This window comes from Chiroxiphia lanceolata, chromosome 18 (assembly GCF_009829145.1).
Source record: "Chiroxiphia lanceolata isolate bChiLan1 chromosome 18, bChiLan1.pri, whole genome shotgun sequence".
Lineage (NCBI taxonomy): Eukaryota > Metazoa > Chordata > Aves > Passeriformes > Pipridae > Chiroxiphia > Chiroxiphia lanceolata.
In genome coordinates, this window is record NC_045654.1 from 4741015 (window position 1) to 4761250 (window position 20236).

Below are 20236 nucleotides of genomic sequence, written 5' to 3' on the forward strand. Positions count from 1 at the left end.
TGCATTAGCAACAAAAAGAATTCACTAAACACCACCTCTATTTCTAGGCACGCATAGGGACAAAGAACAATTGTTTTGCAGATTGGAAAGCTTTAGTTCTAAGTAGTAGCCTTGATTAGAAGCATTCAGCCATGATGCTGCAAAAAGATGCCCAACAGAAGTAATTGTTGTTCACATTTTGTTTTACCAATGTAATATTTTTGGATAATTTGTTTCCTACATTTGTGATTTAAAACATTGCTTAAATTATGTGTCCTAAAATACATCATAATATAAAACCAGCTTTGTTCTTACTCAGAAAAAGAATACCTAAAAACGAAACTCAGTAAACAAACAAGGCAACAACAACTACAACTAGAGTTAAGATTCTAAAAATTATTCTTTCCTAAGGAACAATGCCCAATAAAGGAGAGGGATCATTTAGAACAGCTAACCGTTTATAAATACAGACTTATTTGAGTTTACAGACTCTACAACCTTTCAACTTTGCATCACTATTTCAACAGAAATGTCTGTACACAGTCCAACGACACTCTTGAGCCCTAAAGCCTTTAACTCCCTTCCACCACATCCTTGGTTCTAAGTTAGCAAAGCTGCTCAGCTATTTCAGCAGAGCTTAGCAAATTCCCAACCCAAACCCCTCAGCAGGAACAGCTCTTGCTGGTTTGAATCCAGGGAAGTTTCTGCTCCAAGAGCCTCTTGACTGCACCGATGTGAACGTTTCTCTGCCTGTGCTGGAGACCAAACCATTTGTGTTCCACAAGCCACACCAAACACAGTTTTATCTCTTTAAAGGAAGAGTTGACTTTTCCTCATCTCCAGCATTAATGAAACAGCACTTCTGTGACCAGTCTCCAACACCCAGTCGTTGCAAAGGCATCCAATACGCCATTGTTTTTACCCCAACAAAATAAAATTTCACACCTTTCAGACACTAATGGAATTCACACAAGTTGACAAATTCTAAGACAAAATTACTAGTTACTGATTCTGAAAACAAATCCCCGTTCAGGCAGCTGGCTCAGGTGGCAGCTGAACATCAGGCTCTCTAATGATCTGCAGCTCCCTGGGAAGCAGCATGAAATGTGTGGGGAAAACTCATGTCTTGGTGCATAAAGCACTAGAAACAAGCCCAGGACAAGAGGAAAAAGGTGCAAGACTGTTAATGTGCTAATAACATCTTTAGATACTACCCTAAATCTGAATCCATTACAGATAAAGTTAATCTGTTCCAGAATTCTCTTAAACACTGAGTATAGTCAGCAATGAGAATGAAAAGAACCATTTCTTGCTCTGGAACAGGTGAAAAAGACACATTCCCTGAGAAACATTAAAAAAAGGAGGATGAAAAAGCAAAGTGCAGAAGGCAGATGTGCTCTGGTTTGTGCAGTCAGAGGCAGGGATAGAAATGCTGCTTCATTACTCTGACCTAATTAAGAATTCCTTCTAGGAAAGGACACAAACACTTGGAGGAGGCTGATACAAGGGGTAGAGAGAAAACTAAAGAGTTATCTTTTCTTTCTAATGACATCATGTGCAAGTCATCTAGATTTACATCCAAATCAGAATCTGAAAACTCAATGAATTAGAAAATGACTGGCTAAAAAGTTGATTTGTTCAAAGCTAACTTAGACTAAAATGACCTTTTCTTCCATGTGGTCAACAACTTTGCATGATGTGTCTCAGCTTCCTAGTTTTTTTTCTGCAATGACTATCTTGGATTTCTAGACAACAAAGAGCTGCTATTTCTATTCATCTGTGTAAGCATCTTTTTCAATAATGAAATATCCATATATGACATGCCAGACAAAGGATTTGGACAGGTGAGTTAACCCCAAAAAATGGATACAGAAAATAGGATCAATAGGTCAGCTGGCAAGGAAACAAAAACTGAAGACTCTATGCAGTTGTGATACTAATATATGACAATGCAAATGCTATAAGTTCACAAACAAATATTTCTTAAAAACACATAATATCTGATATTCCAGCATTACCCAGCCAGAGGAACTCCGAATGCAAGTACCATTTTAACCAAGTCTTAAGCATTTCATGTAAACCTACTTTGATTTCCTGATTTATTAAAATTACAAGTACAGATTGAAATATAAAAGGATATTTATACCTTCTCTTTCTTACAGGCCTGTTAAACTGATGAAGACAGAATTTCTCAGTTTTTTCAAGGTGAACAGCTGATAGGAGCTGCACTACACAAAGCAGGTAAAGCAGCTGAATATTCTAAATATGAGTATGTTGCTTTCTATTATGCATTATAGAGAGAGTTTGATGTTGCCCTTCTCAGTGTCACCTCATGTCTATCATTATTCCCCTGGCTTTTGTACTTATGAAATAAGTAAATACACTTCTTTTACTATCTGGAAAACATAACACCAGAGGAGTAAAACATAATTTGCAAGCTTGTATCTGTGGAAATGCCATGAATTGTTCTCTGATGCTGCACTCCTGCTTTTATTTCAAGAAATTCATATTCCCCAATATGAGACCATAATTTGCTTAACCTGGAGTTACCCTGAATTTAAAAGCACTGGTAGACACAAGCCATCACTTACCACTGAAAAATGTCCTGGAAGGCGGCTGCTTCCAGAGGACCCCAGCTCTGACACACAGGTTCTTCTGGAGCAGGAGGTTACAGCTCCACACCAAACTGCAAACACAACAAACAAGAAGAGTTGCTTAAGTACAAACGTTTAATAATGCAGATGTCAGCAGTTCAGTGCACTGACAATCTTATAGTAAGAAGCTTCTGACATAACACGTACTTGCATCCCAAGGTAATGTTTATAAAGGGCAGAGCTGAATTCAGCCATGCTGATCAAAACAAACTGCTTGCAAATGGAATGGTAAATTTTATAATGACTGTTTAGCACTTGGGATTATTCCATCTCCACCAGGGTGCTACTCAGGTGTGTCATTTAGGAACCTCCTACAACAGCAACTATCTGAAGAGACATGATTTGGTTCATGTACCTTTTTCCTCACCATCCTGGTGGGGGGGGAAGGAATACTTTGAAAAGCTATGGATTTTATGAAGAAGTAATGGCATTTGTTAGACCAACTGGTCTAGCTAGAAAAGTAAAAAGGCTGCCAGGTACAGCAGCTCTTCTTTAGGATTTGTCTTACCACTCTGTCTGCTGGTGAACTGCAGTGAGAGTGGTTCTGCCCCTCTGAAAACACAGAATATACACTTGGAACTGCCCACCATAGGGAAAAGGTTAAATCAGGACTTTCATATGTTTAATATTATATATTTCATTTCATGTTTCTAATAAATCTGAAAAGGAGCCATCCAGTTGTAGGAGAACTGTTCAAAGCCCGTGAATAAGCACGTTTAAACAAGTACTTGACTGTGGCCTGGCAAGAGCCCATCCCGCTGTCAGGCAGGATGACAGGGAGGAGAGGGGCAGTGTTCCCACACCAACAGGCTCAAGCCCTCAGGAGGGACCAGGCCTGGCAGGTCTTTGGGCAACCCACTCATTCCTGAGATGCAATGGCACAGCTGGGATGTCTTCATTTGGCCCTCTGGCCTTTCATCTGCTCCTGATCAGATATACACTGAGGACAGAGTTGCTTCATTAGCTTACAAGCTATTGCATCATTTGGGGCCATTCAATCCCAGGAAGTGATTATAAAGAATTTAAACAATTAACTTCAGGTATCTACTGAGTTACATAGATATGATCCCTTTATTTTGAAGAAGAATCTACAAATAGCAGTTTTCTTGTCTAGAAATCACATAATGATACTACAGACACTTGCCAACAGTGTTTTACCATTAGCCAAGGACAAAGAGCTCCAGTTTTCACCTATCCCCGGGGCAGTGGGGTGGAATAGCTCACTCTACCTTCATGGTAACCCAAATATGACAGGACAGACTCTCCCCAAAACCCAGATTCCTGTTAGCAGGTGCTAAACATGCCACACTGCTGCATCATCTCCCAGGATAATACTTCCTTGGCAAGGCAGAAAGAGAGTCCCCACAGCTGCAGAACCTGTATGTTTTACAGAGCAAGACGCTGTTATTTGTCATCAACAACAGGTCAGCTGACACTGCTGGGTCACACACCAGACCTACACCAATCTGTGCTATTACAAGGCCTGTTTTACAACGTATTAAAACACTGGGGGAAAAGGAGCACTTGCTCATCAGCAAGGTGGAAGCCTGTAGGCTACTTCAAAGGCAGTCAAAAACTGAAGTAATCCAGTTAGCATTAGACTTAAATCTACCAGAAAAGTTTTCAAACCCTAAAAAGTAATGGAGGAAAAAAATATTAAAACCTAGCTACAGCCTAAGGCATTAGTATTCAAGACATTTACTAGCCTTCATACATGACAGCCTATAAAAAGTGCACAGCCAGAACAGATGAGCTGCCCTGGCTTCACAGGAGCCGCAGGAGCTGTTCCTGCTGCCGGGGCAGGGCAGGGCATTCCGGGACATGCCACTTCCTCAGCCAAGTCAGCACTGAGCAAGGACACTCCCTGCAGACCCTAAGCTCTTACCCCAATTGTTTCTGGCGCCCAACATGGGAAAATCAATTTATTCTGAAATCTGTCTACAAACAGGTAAAGATGACAAGACTAAACAGTCTCACCTTCCCTCCTCCTGACAGCCTGACCTTGGTGGGTACAAGTGTGGGGGGGAGTGTTGACCTCCTGCCTCTGCCACCCGACTGGAGGCTGTTGGAGCGGGAACTACCAGGGAATTCCGTGGTAATTCAGCCCCTCGGTGACTTCAGTCTCTGGACAAGAGACAACCCTCGGCTGTCGGCACCGAGCCGGAGGTGACAGCGCTCCGTGCAAGAGCTGTTTGCTGTAGGTTCTGAGACAGAAGGTGGAGTAAAGGGGCTGTGTGTTCTAAGAACACAGAACTGTGGCCTAGAAACGCTATTCTTTAATCAGTTTAGTTGTTATAAAAAGCACAACCTGTAAGAGGATATCTCCTGCAAAGGACTGTCGGTGCCCGGCCAGGTCCTTCTCAGAGCCATCCTGCCCCGGGCTTGCATAACCCGAGGGGCTGCAGCTGCCCCCCATCAACCCATTCCTACTAAACACTTAACACACTGACACCTACAGACTGTGAAACCGAGTTAAAACTGTCAAAGGCCACGCGCTTCTCTTTCTTAAAATACGTAAACCCCTTATCTTCCCTTCCAGCTTGGGGCACGAGTACAAGGCTCCTCGCACATGCCGAGGACGGGGCCGAGGCAGCAGAGACAGCGGCGTTCACCGCGGTAGGGAAACGTCAGCGGGAGAGGAGGGAGAGGAGGGAGAGGAGGGAGAGGAGGGGGCGGCTGCGGCCCCTGGCCCGGGAGAGGCCGTATCAGCGCCCCAACTGCTCCTCACGCCCCCCGCCCCCGGGGTGCCGGTCGTCAGACAGGGCTGCCGGCCCCGGACAGTGACAATAACAGTGACAATGACAGCACCAGCCCCGGCCCCACCTGCCGAGCCCGTACCTGCTCCGCGCCGCCATCTTCCCGCACCGTCTCTGCCGCGGCCCGCGCGGGAGGGCGGGAACTGCGCGAGGGGCGGGGCCGGGGCCGGGGGCGGGGCCGGCGCTGTGAGGGGAGCGGGCGATCCCGGGGACGGGCTGTGTGTGTGAGGAATTCCTTGGAATTCCCCGAGGGAATACGGCGTGTAGAGATGGGGTCGTTCCTCAGGGGAGACGTGGAATGGGGGCACGGGTGCGACGCTGTTCGCCAAAGGGGGGTTTGGTATGGGGTGAGGGCTGTTCTCGGGGGCGGGGGAAGAGGCCGTCGCTGAGGCGATGTGGGGAACAGGGCCGGCCCTGAGGGAGCGTGGTGTGGGGACATTTCCCGGGCGATTAGTGTGGGGACAGCGTGGTGGTCCCTGAGGGTGTGTGGAGTGTGGATCAGGTTGAAGAGGGAGCCGCTGCTGGGGAGTTGTGGATGGGGTAGGAAGGGTTCAGCTGCTGCTCAGCGCTGCTGTGGAGGGGCAGGTGAGTTCTTGTCCACAGGTGTGGCAGCACCAGGGATATCAGGGCAGGAATTTTAGGGAGAGGACACTCGGCATGGGACAGACACAGTGCTGTTCCGCCAAGTGAGATGTCTGGCAGGGTAGTGCAGTGACATCTGTTCCTACTCTGGTGTCCCTTGCCTGGATCCTAGCAGCACAGAGTGAATTTTAGAGAGATTATTTGCTTTTCCACCATCTTGCATACCTAGATAGATGCATAGATGCTACATTACTGGGAAGTAGCTAATTACCTCTCTTTGACAGTGGCAGGGGGGTAGTTTCACAGGGTGAATCAGCAGGAAAAGAATTCCAGAGTCTTTCCACTGTGTTTCAGAGCTTTAGGACATGATCCTCAGGCAGTCCTGATTAATTTAAATTTGTGATTGATGTTTATTTGTTTTCCTAATCAGGCCTGAATGAGGTCTACAACACCTTCATGTCATTCTACATTTTTCACATCACCACAGGCAGCAGTAGTACCTGTATAAATATCTTAGACGTGTGCAGGAAAGCCTTTCATCGTTAAATATGTAACATGTGAGCAGAAATCCAGATACAGCCCTCATGTAACAGTCATACTATTAACTGACTGAATTGCTGGGATGTACCTATCCTGTACATAATTGTAGGATTGTCAGGAAGTAAAACATCAAAGAGAGTGGGGTTTGACAGTGTTGGGTGCTTTGGTACAAGCCTTGCAAGAGCCATAAGCTTTGTTGTCTAACAGCTGGTGGGCCTGACAGGCAAGTTTCCCCAGAATTGACTCAGAAGTGATTCAGAGGTTAAATGTAACACACTTGTTTATAGTGTATAATAATTGTCACAGACTGAACTGATTAATGACCTGTCCTAATCTAATATTTTTCCTTGGAATTAAAAGTAAATATGTGGACATTTAACTATTTTAAAATTGCTTTTATCATGTGTTTTGTTCTTACACTTGTAGGGGATTTTTAACATCTGGTAAGACTATAAAGCCTGCACTCATTGAGGGATAAAACACACTCCCCTCAGGTACTGAGCTGTGTCAGGCTGTGCAGGTGAGCCAAGTCAAAGGGGGGCTGTTCTCCTGTTCTCTTTTTCATACCACAGCTGTTCTTTTAGAAAATGAGACAATGGAGGTCTTGGAGCTTCAGAACTTTTGTTCCTTTGCAGGAAGGAGTGAGAAAAGCCTGAAGTTGGATGGGGCTTGGAGTGACCTGGTCTAGTGGAAGGTGTCCCTGCCCAGGGAAGGGGGTGGAATGAGATGAGCTTTGAAGTCCCTTCCAACCCAAATCATCCTGTGATTCTGTGTAACTTCTGTGATCAGATCAGTAACACCCCAAAAAATGTTGCAGATCTAGAGAGGCAACCTGTGAAACTCAGAGATCAGCAACCTGAATGTGAAAGAAGCAAGTGGTGAATGATGACTGGGTATCATGAGGGAAGGGGACATAAGGCAGCAAAAGAAATCTGGGAGAAGTATCTGCAAAAATAGGTGAAGCAGACAAGGTACTAAGGAAATCCAAAGAAGGAAAAGTTAATTCTCTCCTGAACAGGAAGGATGAAGCCATATTAGCAATAATTTATGCATCATCAGATCAGTGTACCTGTCTATAATAGAATAGAATATATATTGTATATTATATACAAATATATATTTTATATATAGCATATATGTATATGTATGTGTGTGTATTTTCCCTCTGCCATAGAATTAATGATGTAAAGTAATTAGGACGTAATAATACTCCAGGCTAAGTGTTAGAAAACAGGGAAATAAGGCAGTCTGGATGACATTGCTGTGCTGGAATGGAATGAAGAGAATCAAGACAGTCAAGAGTGTCACAGCTCTGTTCTGATTTTGTGGGAAGGCATAGGATTACTTTTTGTTAAAAGTTACTCAGTAGATAAACCATTATCAAGGTGAAAAAATAAGGTAAGAAGGACCCTTCAGTGTTCTGTAGAGAGATATGGTCGGTAGCTTGGACAATTCACTTAGCTTTAGGTATCTCTGTTGTAAGATAGGTTCAAGTCCTACCCATCTCCCAAAGGCATTTTGAAAAAGCAGAAGCACAATTTATTTCTTCAGCAGAGGATTACATCTCTTCCTGTGTCTGATCAAAACAAAGCAGAAAATGCACAGATTTTTTCCATCTGCGCATAGGACTAGGACAGTGTCCCTTTCTCCCTTGCAGACAAGGTTATACCATCCCCTGACAGTTTGTTTGTTTTCTTAAATCTTGGTTTATCCTTGTTGATGCCTAAAACCCCTTTGTTATCTTCCAGAAGCTTTGGTCAGCACTGTGGAATTCCTGGTATGAGAAGGCAGAGAGTCAGGGTAGAGAGAAGATCCTTGCTGAGCTGCTGTGACCATGAAGGCAGTGATTTTAATCGTCCTAATCATCTTCTCTTCGCTCTCTTCAGGTAAGGCTGATGCAGAGAGGGAGAGAGAGAGGTGACCTCTGGGGGGGGTAACCTCCAAACTAATATATGCTTTGGTTTTGTTTTCTTCTGTGCAAAGAAGTTGCAGCCTGAGCTGTGCCTGTGGTTTCCATTTGCCTGTATTTTTCCTGTTTGATCATTGGCAGATGGTGACCCTGTTAGTTTTGAAGCTGCTTGATACGCTCAGTGTATCCTTAGTGATTCAGGGAAGGTTTGTTTCCTTTGAATGGTTGGGATCTGGGTACTCATTAACACTGTCAAAATGAGTCAGTGAACTTCAAGCTGCTCCTCTCTAAATCCACAACGGGTTGTCCTTGGAATTGTACTCAATTAACATCAAAAAAAGTGGAGTACTAATGTCTGATGCTATGCTGGAAGAAATAAAACCTTTCATCTTTTAATTATAAACATTACTTATTCCAGGCAATATTTTTGTGTAATATTAATAGATCACCAGAGAGTGAAATGCTGAAACATCTGGAAATGACAACGTAGAGATGTTGTGGTGTTTGCTGGGCGTTCAGTCCTGGTTTTCATTACACGGCTTAAGATTTTCTTGAGTTGCAGTAACTGCAGGGTCTTAAACTGAGGGGGTTTTTTGTGAAATCCTACAAGTCTTGACTTCTTTTTTGATGCTACAGGGAAGAAATTCCGCTGGTGCACCCTGTCTGACCTGGAGCAGAGGAAGTGTGCCGAGCTGTCCAAGGCGCTCACGGCCGTGCTGCCCCTCGCCACTGCCACTTCCTTTGCCAGGATTTCTTGCATCAGAGCCCACAATACCTATGACTGCATTGATAAAATCAGGGTGAGTTCACAGAGATTTTTTTTTAAAGCTGATTTGGAGTCCGGATCCTCTTTTAAAAGAGTAACTGGCAAACAGAATCTCTGGGAGAATAAAATGATACTGAAAAGATAGAACTGCATATTTGCAAAGTGCATGGTTGCTTGAGAGGCAAGAGTTAAATCCCATGAGCATTCTACTAGACATACTGTTTCATCCCAGCTAATGCCCTTGCAATCTCCAAGAAATATAGAAAACTGCTTGGAAATAAATGGATAAACCCAAACTATTAAAGTAGAGCATTTCCCTTGTTTGTGTGTTCTGGTCCTCCTCTGACTGTAATTAATATTTTATCTTCCCTTTCTTCCATACTGTTTTTAGCCCCTAGTCAGTCTTTTCTGAAGTAAAGAGCAAAGTCTTTTTCATATAAAAAATTTCATTTTGAATAAAATTACACATCAGACCTTTTGTAAGTGTAAGCTCTTGTAATTGAGCAGTTCTGCAATGGAATTTTCATAATGCTAAATGCTTTGACAAAAATCATTAATGGAAAAGGAAGACAAGCATTTGCTGTAGAATAATTTCATTCACATTTACATACAGTCCTGGTTGCCTTCAAAAAATGGAGTCCGGATCTGACGTGGAAAACACAACAAAGAAAACTTTCTCGTTGGTTCAGGGAATAATTTATTTCGTGTTTTCATTCAGTCTTGCAGCTATTTTAAATAAAATTCAGTTCAACTTCCTGGGTTATGGAAAGATTATACCCAGGAGAACTCTGAGAAGGATTTGGGGTCTAGAGGAGCAGCAGGGGGAAATAGGAGTTGCCTTTTCCTTCACTTGACATCAGAATTGTGTTTTTGGAATGGAAGACCCAGAGAAGAAGGGAGAAAGAATGTTAGTGGAAAAGAACTGGTATTTTTTGAAGATAACTCAGCCTTCATTGCTAATATTTCACCATGTTTTGTAGCAGGAGTTCAATTAAAAACAAATGCTTGTAAAAATCACTGATTACTGCTTCTCAAGCAAAAAAATGTGGTCTTGAAGCTTCTGTTCGTTTTCTTGTAAACACAGTTGTTTTGAGAGTTTTGCTCTTGTTTTTAAGGCAAATAAAGCAGATGCTGCTTCCTTGGATGCTGGAGATGTTTACTCTGCTGTAAAACTTTATGGTTTGGCAGTGGTGGCAAAGGAGATCTATGATCAAGGTAGGCTGGTAAAGCAAAAGAATAAGCTGTACTTCTGATTTGGCTAAGAAATTACTCTAGACTTCTTGAGAAAAAAAATCTATGTTTTTTTATTAACTTTATAGGAGCGTGGAGGTGGTAAACAACATTTTCTAAAATACTTAGTAATGATGAATAAAATCCCAGTGGTGCTTTGTGCCCAGCAGCCTTTCTGCCTGTGGCACTGACACTGTGACAGACTGACTGCACCTACCCCTGCCCACAGCACTGCTGGGCTGGAGTCTGGATCTTGTAGGGAATAAGAAGGATTTTACTCCATCTGTGTCAGTTCTTACACCATGCTCTTTATCAGCATAACTGAACGTTTACTATGAGTTCTTTAAGAGATTGTCTTCTCTCATGAATTAATTCTCCTTCTCACCCTAAAAGGCAAGAATATAAGGGGGAGAATCTTATCATGGTAAGATTCCTATTCTCTCCTGTCAGGCCTGAACAGTCTGCAGTGAATGATTTGTAAGGCAAGAATAAATAAGTCTGAGCCCAAATCAAGCACACAGTAGAAAATACTATGGGACATGAATCTGAGAAGGAAGCCAAATTAGCAGATGGATGTAGGAAGAGATTAATAAGGAGAAGGTATGAGAACAGAGATGAACCTTGTTTTGGCTGACACACCATGAACTGGTGAATATGTTCTGAGGATAAGATGTAGGAGTTCTTTCCATTACAATACCTAAAGAGTGTGATGCAAATGTTCAAAATCCTTGAGAAGCAGTTGCATTGTATGATGGAGCTGGGTGGGCTTGTGAGTTTTTTCCACCAGATTTTTACGTTCTTGCTTGCACATCACTTGCATCACTTGTTTGACAAGGTGCCAGGTACCCAGTGTGTGGTCAAGTTTCTGGCATCAGCACCTACATTTAATCTGCCTAATGTAGATTTTCCCTTGGCCGTGTTCACAGAAGTTGTTCAACTCCTGTACACAGATGGAAGCTGCAGAATTGGGATATATTTTTAATTTCTGTTACATATTTTGTCCTACTGCAGGAAATTGTGTGTTTGCTGTGGCCGTTGCCAAACGAGGAGCTCTGGATATCCAGAGGCTGCGAGGTGTGCGCAGCTGCCACAATGGAGCCAGGTGGACATCGGGCTGGAATATTCCATTTGGCTTCCTCCTTGCAAGAAATGACCTTTCCTGGGATGAGGCACAACCTCTGAGCCAAGGTGGGTGATAGGAGCCACAGGGCTCTGCCCTCAGCAAGAGTAAGTGAAATGCCAGCAGATGTGGGATGAACTGGGCTGTGTGGAAATTAAAGGGATTTGTGGATACTAGATCCTCTTGGAGTGTTTCTGCTACTGGCTCTTAGCTCTCTTCAGAACTTTTCCAGTGATCTCAAAGCAGCGGAGTTGTTACCAAAACAGGAAATCTTCATGTTCTATATGCAGGGAGCAAATCTTTGCAATATCTAACCAGCACAAAGGTGGTTTTAAACAAGCAAAATTTGATCACTCTGTTTACAGCAAATGTTTCAGATTTGGAGTCTAGAGAAAGTTAAAGCTGCATTTGAGGAACTTATTTATTTCTAAAATCACCATGGTCTTAGTTATGTCCATGGTATGTGTGGCCCCTTTTCCTTCTTTTTTTTTTTTTCCCATTTGACTCCTTTCCTTCTTTTTATTTTGTTTTGGTTTTCCCCCTACACCTGCAGCAATCAGTGGGTATTTCAATGCAAGCTGCATCCCTGGGGTTGGTGTTGCTGCTCCTCGACTGTGTGCTCTCTGCCAAGGACAAAAATCCTATGTCAGAGACAAGAACCACTTCTGTGAGACAAGCAGCAATGAACCCTTCTATGACTCTGAGGGAGCCTTCAGGTGAGCTCTGGGACACTGGCACTGAATTCACCTTTGGGGCAAAAAGAACTTGTAAGGGAGGAAAGCCAGGTGACGTTAATAGGATGGCATTTGTCTTCCTGCAGGTGCTTGAAGGAGGGAGTGGCAGATGTTGCCTTTTTAGACCATCTAAGAATTCTGAGTGCCACAGGTAATCCTAAAAACTCAGACTGCTTTTAATCTATGGATGTGCTCTTTCCTGCAGAGGAATTTGGGGATTATGCCAATATTTATGCTGTTTCCAGTGAAAATTCAATCCATGTGAGCAGCTCAATAGTATTTCTTGGCTGTCCACACAAGGAAACAGAAGAGGAAAGGATAAGTGAGCAATAATTGCTCACAGGAGATTCTTAGAATGGAAGCATAAAGATGTTTTTATACAGGTGATTTCTTTAGACTGAAGTCTCTGACACAGCTGTCAGTATTTGTTTTGCCTAAGATGCCTTTTTAAATTCAGTGTACTGAGCTGCTGGGACGTGAAGTTCCTGTATACCTGCTTTGTACTTTTAAACTTAAGTCAATCTCTTTACTGATGTTTTTGAAGGTGGTTAGCAGTAGTGTTAGCAGGTAAGTATTTTTAAACAAACATAGTTACAGGGGTACATCTTAAAGGGTATTTTGAGGCACCTCTGGCTGAGATCCCTCTCTTGGTTAAGAGGAGAACTAATCAAAGACCACTTTCCCGGGTGCTCTTGGTGCCCTGTGCTGCCTGCATAACCTTTGAGCAACCTCCCCTGAAATATGCCTTTCATTCCCTCTCTGTGCCTGCTGCCCAGTCACGGCTCACTTGGCAGATTCCTGAGTGTCTGCTTGTTTCAGAGTCAGAAGAACAGGAATATGAACTGCTGTGTGCTGATGGGAGCACAGCTGAGCTGAGCCAGTACAGCACCTGTAACCTGGGCAAGGGGCCTGGCCGGGGCATCGTCACCCGCAACAACTTCCACAAGATCACCAACAAATTCCTCAGCATGATCCAAGTGGGTGCATGTTATAAGCTGTAGATCTCCAGACACAGGTTTTTCTTCCATATTTGTGTGGTGATTACCTCCCAGTTTGCCTTTTTTCTTGAGAAATTTGTAGTTAGTGTGAATAAAGCCCTAAAAATTGTTTGTTCTGGGGAAGGATCCTGCACTGGCTTCTGCAAGGTTTTACTTTTCTCTGAAGTGTTCTTCTGTAGGAGGCTGGGAATAAATAAGTAAAGAAGGGGAAGATGCCATAACACCCTAACTGCAAAATGGCTGATGATGTTCATCCTGCCCTGGAACTTAAGTGAATTTCTGTGTAGCTGAGGGAGATGTGCAGGTTCTGTCAGGGCTCACCTTTCTTCCTCCTTTTTCTTCTCAACTTCTGAATGGTATCTGATATCTTGGCATCCTGGAATCTATTTGAAGCTGAACCTGAAATGCAAGCTTAAAGAATTTATGAAGCCACTCAGCCCTTAAATTAGTTCAGTAGACAGTGAATAATTCACCCCAGTGGGCTGTGCTGTGCTGTCACACAGACCCTGGCAGAGAGCAGTTATACACAATCTTTCCTCTATTGAAAAACTTCATGTGCCTTTGTCAGTGCACTTATTAACACACCTTAGCTGTGCAGCAGAGGTCCTGCTACACTGCTCAGTGCTTTCTTCTCTCCCAGTGCCATCAGGCTGAATGGAGCTGCTTTGCATGTGCTACTTTCCAATCCTAAAGTACAAGATATCTTTGCACCCCTTTGCTGCACAAATGTTTCTCACTCAGTTTTGCTTCCTTGGTTGCCTTGCCAGGGTAGGAGACATTGAGCACAACCCAATAAATTGGAATAACTAAAATAGGAAAAAACCCTTAAAAAAAGTGAACCACATAATGCTTTTAGGACTGCAGCCATCTGCTCACTGCAGTACCTGTGGGGTTTGTTCTGAGTGCTATGTTACAAAGCACTGATGTGAAGGGAGGGAAGGATGAGGCTGCCTGTTACTGGAAGAATGAGCAGATTTGTCACAATTAAAAGTGTTGTTCTTGTCCCAGCGCCTCTTTGGGCGAAAAGGGAAGGAAAGAGCCAGATTTGAACTCTTCACTTCGTCTCCCTTTGGGGGAAAGAACCTGCTGTTCCGAGATGCCACTCAGCACCTGCAGCTTCTCGAGGAGCAGCTGGAGATTGCCTATGTCCTTGGTCTGGATTATGTAGCTCTCCTTAAGGGACTGGGCCACGAAGGTGAGAGGCCTTCCAGAGGACTGTAGCTAAGGAAAGGGAAGAAAAAGTTCTCCTTCCATGTAATTCCTCCCTGCCAGGCACAAGTGCACAGACCCAAACATCCCCTTACCAAATAACAGATTGGTGCATTGGTGACATGATCTCACTGTGCTCCTTCCCTCCCTCCCAGGGAGCTCTCTGGAGAACAGTGTCGTGCGCTGGTGCTGCATCAGCGATGCTGAGCTTCACAAATGTGAGGAGTGGGCACTGAGCATCAAATCCGACCCCTTGGTCTGTGTCCAAGCAACTTCCATGACCAAATGCATTGAAATGATCAAGGTAGGAGACTCCCTCTGCTTGGAGTGTGTGATAAGAGTGCACAGGTTGTGTATGTCCTGGCCTGACCTGAACTAGAGGAGGACCAGCTTGTACACCAGAGGAACAAGTGGGAATGAGAGGGAGTTTGTGCAGGGGAATTTCTAACCCGTGGAGAAGCAGAGCTGCTTGGATACACAACTGATGCCAATCCTGGTTTTGTTCTTTTCTGGAATGCTGCTGGCAGAGCAGCGAGGCGGACGCGGTGACCCTGGACGCCACACACGTCTACATCGCAGGGAGGTGTGGGCTGGTGCCTGTAGCTGCAGAGTGTTATGGTGAGTTCTCATGTGACCTTTTCAAGGAGAGAGGGAGTCAAAAAAGTACCATTAAGAATACAGTTAAATTTTCACAGTTTGTGATGTTTTGTGATGGAAGCAGGAATTAATATATGTGTCCAAATACTCTCCCCAGCTGCTCCACTAACTGTCTCTAACATTTGGTCTGTTTATTACATCCCTTCTGTAAAAGGGACAGACGTGCTGGTGTGGCTGAAGAGGATCACAAGGGTTTTGTTGGTGTGCTGCCATGTAAAAGGAATGACAGTAGTGGCAAGATCCTTAATAATTGTCTCTCCTCTCCAGGGGGAGATTGTGCCCAAGCTGCTGAGATCATGGAGAAAACAGGAAAACTAATTCATGTGAAGCACAAAGGTAACAGAATAAATTTGAGAGGGCAAAATGCTTAGCTTTTCCTGAGACTGCTCTAGGGTTTATGTAAGAATGTATTTGCATGTTTTTTTGGAAGAAAATTTTCTGGTTAGGAAAGAGCTTTGTGGCTAAGCAAAGAATGCAGGTCCTGTTACTGCAACTGAAATATTGTGACAGGATGAGGGAGGGAAGAGGGGGCTGTACCTGTCTGGAATATGTAATTGACTTGGTATAACCAGTTTTTGTCATTGTTTTGCAGCACTGCCACCTGTTTATGCTGTTGCCTTAGCTAAGAAAACTGCCAAACAGATTAACATCCATAACCTCAAAGGAAGGAGGTCCTGCCACAGTCACCTGTACAGTCCTGCAGGATGGTTACTGCTGTCCAGACACACAGTGGGAGCTCTGGGGAATGATACCCAGAACTGTGACATTGGCTCTGGTAAGGGCTGCTCTGGATTATCTGTTGACTAGACCACGAAAATCTGAAGCCCTAAATCTGGGAGTAAAATGAGATGGGGCCATGAGGATTCAGCCAGGAAGTGATTGCAGTCTCAGAGGGTGTCGAAGCAGCGTTTCCCCATATCTGACTGTGTGTGATTCCTCACAGGATTTAGCCCTCTTCTTGCTAGCTATTAGGATGGAAATCCATTCCTGTCTTTTCCCATGTGTGAAGAGGTTTTGGAATGCCTTGCCTTAACCTCACCTCGGTTTTCTTTCCTCAGCTTATCAGAATTACTTCTGGAAGGGCTGCATGCCGGGAGCAGATGGCAACATGTGCAAGGTGTGCATCGGGGACAGTGAGGTGGAAGGGGCCCGAGTCTCCAGCAGATGTGCTGCAGGTCACAATGAACAATACTATGGCAACATGGGAGCACTCAGGTGAGCTTGTGGTCAGTCAGAAATGCAGAGCAATAGCCAGAATTGGATTATTATTTTGCTGATGATTTCCTTGGAAAGTTTTTTTCCTCCTCTTTGTTGAGCAACTGGCTGTATAAACTTTTGCCAGAGTGTATTTTGTTTTGGTTGCAGTTGCTATGGGATGTTCAGCTGACTGGTGATTTAAAATAGTCATGAAACCATTTCTAGAGCAAGGCAATGCTTCCAAACATGTAGGGCTTAGAGCATTGGTACTGACTCATTAAGGGGAAGGATTGAAAGATAGTTCAGAAGTCAGAGAGCAGAGGTGATGTGGGAGGAAACAGGGTAGGATACAGGAGGTAATTAGACTGGAGATACCAAAAAAATAGTTGAAGACAGAAGCAGAGAAGAATCTTAAAGGTGAAAGCACTCTTAGAAAAAAAATGTATAATGCATTTAGTTGAATTACATTCTCTTTCCTGCCCAGGCATGGGCAAAGGTGCACATTGTGCCACAGCTTTGGCTTGGGAGCTGCTGTAAGGGAGGAAGGAATTGTCTTAGCAAATATGTGAACATATATGAGACTTGTACTGACATCACCAACTTGTTCCATGTGACAACCAAGTTATTACAGATGGGAGGGATGCTTCCAGCTACTCCTGTTTTAGCTTCAGATGACTGTGCAAATGTCAGTCATCGTGCAGTGGCTGTCTCTGATTGCTTCTTGGTTTTTTCCTGCACTAGGTGCCTAGTTGGCAATCCCAGTGGAAGAAGCTTTGGAGATGTAGCTTTCCTGGAACACTCTAATCTGCTCCAGAACATAGAAGGTGAGATGCAGATATTCTCTTTCCCTTTGAGAATGTTCATTAGCATCAGTCACTTCCCACAAAGTGACCATCACTTGTGAGGATCAGCCTTTACAGGTTTAACTGGGTCCATGGAGTGGTGTTTGTGACCAGAAAACTGCAAGAACCTTCCTGCATGTGGGTGTTCCAGTAAAGCTCAACACCCAGATACTGTTAGAGAAGGAAAGAGGAAGAATTCCTGAGTGCAAAGATCAGTGTGTGTGTTGGGGGATAGTCATCCTTGGAGACTGCACTAATTTTTGGAAAGCTCAAAGCTTTAAAAAGCAGAGGATTTTCCCACCAGCCCTTCTCCCACAGGCAGCCAAAGTGCAGGTACCCATTGTTTTTAAATCAGAGTTTCCAGAATGAAAATGGCAGGTAAGGGCAGTGCTGTGGGTGTTTGTGCTGGGAGATGTTCTGTGGCTTCATCGTGTCATGGCAACTTCCTTATGTTGTTTCACAGGCAGTTATGGGATAAACAGGTCTAACAGCTTAATAGGCAAAACCACTGCAAATTATTTTGCCTTTCACAGTTTCTAAAATAGCAATGTTACTACACTGTGAAATATTTAATTTCCTCTGGGAAACACTGATCTTTGCAACAGTCTAGCAATTGGATTTTGTTGATCAAAATGATTTTGGTTGCAGGAGCTTAAATCCCCTCAGTCTCTTAAATGATGTTTACTGCTCTAACAGCCCAAACATGCTTTTCATAGAGTCGAGGGGAAAGGGAACCCTCATTTTGTTCAGCCTGATGAAGCACACTGAAATTCTATTTTAGGCAATTTCAGTAACAGAAGAGACTTCTCAAAGAAAAGAATCTCTCTAAGATCAAGTGGGAGTGTAAGGGCCTGGAAACCCCCAGGAATTTATGCAGCAATGAGCAGTTTGTTTGGGGAAGCAAAGGCCATGCAGGCCCAAGTGCTTTGTGTCCAGAAAGGGATCTGGTCACAGATGAAGATGAGACATGATAGGCCTTGATATTACTGTGGGTTTAGTTGATAGGCACAGCTTAAGTTCACTGACCTGTTTCCTCAGTACAACCACTACCCTGGTCCTTGTGCATGACAACACAGACACTGCATCTGTTTGGAACACACTGACTAAGCTTCTTCCTCTCCATTTTTAACATTTTCCATGAGATTCACCCTGTCTTCTGCTTTACTTTTGAAAAAGGATTTGCTTTCACTTCGTTTTCTTTTTAGATCTGGACAGCTCTGGTTGGGCAAAAGGTTACACTGCCCTTGACTTTGAGCTGCTGTGCCCGGACGGGACCCGCGCCGCAGTCACGGAGTGGCCGGGGTGTCACCTGGGCCCCATCCCCCCCAGCACTGTCATGACTCGCCCAGTCACTGTCACTAAGATCTATGACTTCCTGATGCAATCCCAGGTAAGGCAGGGAACAGGGAAAAGCTTGGCTTGTTGTCACCTGTTATGTACAACTCCTGAAAACCCTGTCAAGATCAAATCTTTCTATACTACACACATAAAGTGCCTTCAGATCCAATATGAAAGAATAAAAAATGTGCATAGGGTGTTAAGAAAATAATTATTTGGGTTCTCTAAAGGGGTATTTTGGCACCAGTTCCCATTCAGCAGTGGCCACACTTTTGCTGAAAAATAAGGCACTGCAAAACTGCATCTTCTTGTACCAATAAGGACAGTGCTAGATAAATTTGGACCCTTCTTTCTGCTATACCTAAAATTGAGAGACACCAGCTTAACCTTCCTGCTTCTCATCCAAGCTGTGAAACTTACTTTTTCTTTGTTTAGGAATCTCTGGGAAGCAAACTGGATTCTGAATTCCAGCTCTTTCAGTCGTGGAGGTTCGGTGGAAGTGATCTGCTTTTCAAAGATGCTACTCAGTACCTCGTTCCTGCAAGTCACCTGAGCTATCAGGAAATCCTTGGAGATTCTTTCATCCAGCTGGCAGAATCAGTGTTTAATTGCACACCTGCAGGTAAAGTCAAGTCCTTAATTCTGAGTTAGAGAGAAATGCAGCAGGCAGCCCCCTGTGCACAGCTATTGCCCTTTTGTTTAGGCTGCGTGGGAAAGTATGTTCTACATAATCCTGTTAGTAATAATTTCCCAAGGAGTCCTGTGTTTGGAGCTCCTTTAGAACTTCTTAAAGCTCCTATCTCAAAGCACTGAAAGTGGAGCTTTGCAGAAACAGAATAACCAACACATTGTAGAGCAAATATGAGGTTATTGAAATAGGACTGTTCACTCTGAATTTTTTCCCCTTCAATTCCAGGGATCAGTTCAGGAAAAAGGACATATAATGTTCATTTGTATATGCCAAACTTGGGGAAAAAGATAAGAAATTTTATATTTAATTCTTGAATTAACCTCAAAATAAGTTAAATAATTTCCTTTTTAAAAAGATCACACTATAGGGATTAAGATCAAAACCTTTATAAAACTCATCCGTTAAGGTGGCTTTTTCATTATTTTCCACTGAAAACTGTCTGAAATGTGCATTTACCTGTCAGCAAAACTGGCACTGCCTATGGATCTGAAAATCTGTATTGAAGCAAATGAAGGTTACACATGAAATTAGACTTCTGGGAGTCTAAGTTGTTAAAGAACTGAAATTCAAAAGGGAAATTTTACCTCTATTTTAATGAATAGTACTTGAAGAATTTATTACTTTTAAAGCTGATAGCATCTTTAGGTATTTTCTTTCTGGTTTGTAGGCATCCTGGACTTCTGCAAACAGGATATCTGTGCATCCTCATCCAACTGACAGTGATACAGAGGCTGTCCAAGGCACATCACCACATCACCATCATTATTGAAAACCAGGAAATGTGCAAGTCCAGCCCATCCAAAGCAATCAGCAAGGAAACAAGCATCTCTAGAAATGTATGCTGAATACCCTCTTGTCTTTTTTTTTTTAAGCAGGTTTGATGTTTATGATAATGTCAAACTACCCCTTTCCTGTTTGGAGCAGGGCAGCACAGGGAACAGCACAGCCAGAGCACAGAAGTAGGATCAGCAATTTTCTACACCTACTCTGGAGAAATCAGCATTTTTTGTGGAAATAGCAGGGCCAATACCATG

General features: G+C 43.5%; 2 protein-coding genes across 2 annotated transcripts in view; one reads left to right on the forward strand and one right to left on the reverse strand.

The window, feature by feature from the left end:
• Positions 1–5523, reverse strand: part of PISD (phosphatidylserine decarboxylase) — a 24035-nt gene extending 18512 nt beyond the window's left edge. The window contains exons 1-2 of the mRNA XM_032705776.1: positions 5472–5523; positions 2571–2665 (exon numbers count right to left, since the gene is read on the reverse strand). Coding sequence (XP_032561667.1) covers positions 2571–2665; positions 5472–5488 — 112 coding nt within the window. The 5' untranslated portion in view covers positions 5489–5523. The remainder of the gene's footprint in view (positions 1–2570; positions 2666–5471) is intronic.
• Positions 1–19979, forward strand: part of LOC116795770 (melanotransferrin-like) — a 21092-nt gene extending 1113 nt beyond the window's left edge. Inside the window, exons 2-20 of the mRNA XM_032705749.1 lie at positions 2142–2220; positions 5173–5249; positions 8260–8397; positions 9057–9220; positions 10302–10401; positions 11428–11604; positions 12090–12252; positions 12357–12421; positions 13090–13247; positions 14277–14463; positions 14633–14781; positions 15005–15095; positions 15402–15470; positions 15727–15909; positions 16193–16349; positions 17073–17155; positions 18379–18563; positions 18947–19133; positions 19870–19979. Of these exons, the coding sequence (XP_032561640.1) occupies positions 8346–8397; positions 9057–9220; positions 10302–10401; positions 11428–11604; positions 12090–12252; positions 12357–12421; positions 13090–13247; positions 14277–14463; positions 14633–14781; positions 15005–15095; positions 15402–15470; positions 15727–15909; positions 16193–16349; positions 17073–17155; positions 18379–18563; positions 18947–19133; positions 19870–19919 (2220 nt within the window). The 5' untranslated portion in view covers positions 2142–2220; positions 5173–5249; positions 8260–8345 and the 3' untranslated portion in view covers positions 19920–19979. The remainder of the gene's footprint in view (positions 1–2141; positions 2221–5172; positions 5250–8259; positions 8398–9056; positions 9221–10301; positions 10402–11427; positions 11605–12089; positions 12253–12356; positions 12422–13089; positions 13248–14276; positions 14464–14632; positions 14782–15004; positions 15096–15401; positions 15471–15726; positions 15910–16192; positions 16350–17072; positions 17156–18378; positions 18564–18946; positions 19134–19869) is intronic.
• Positions 19980–20236: the final 257 nt, after the last annotated feature.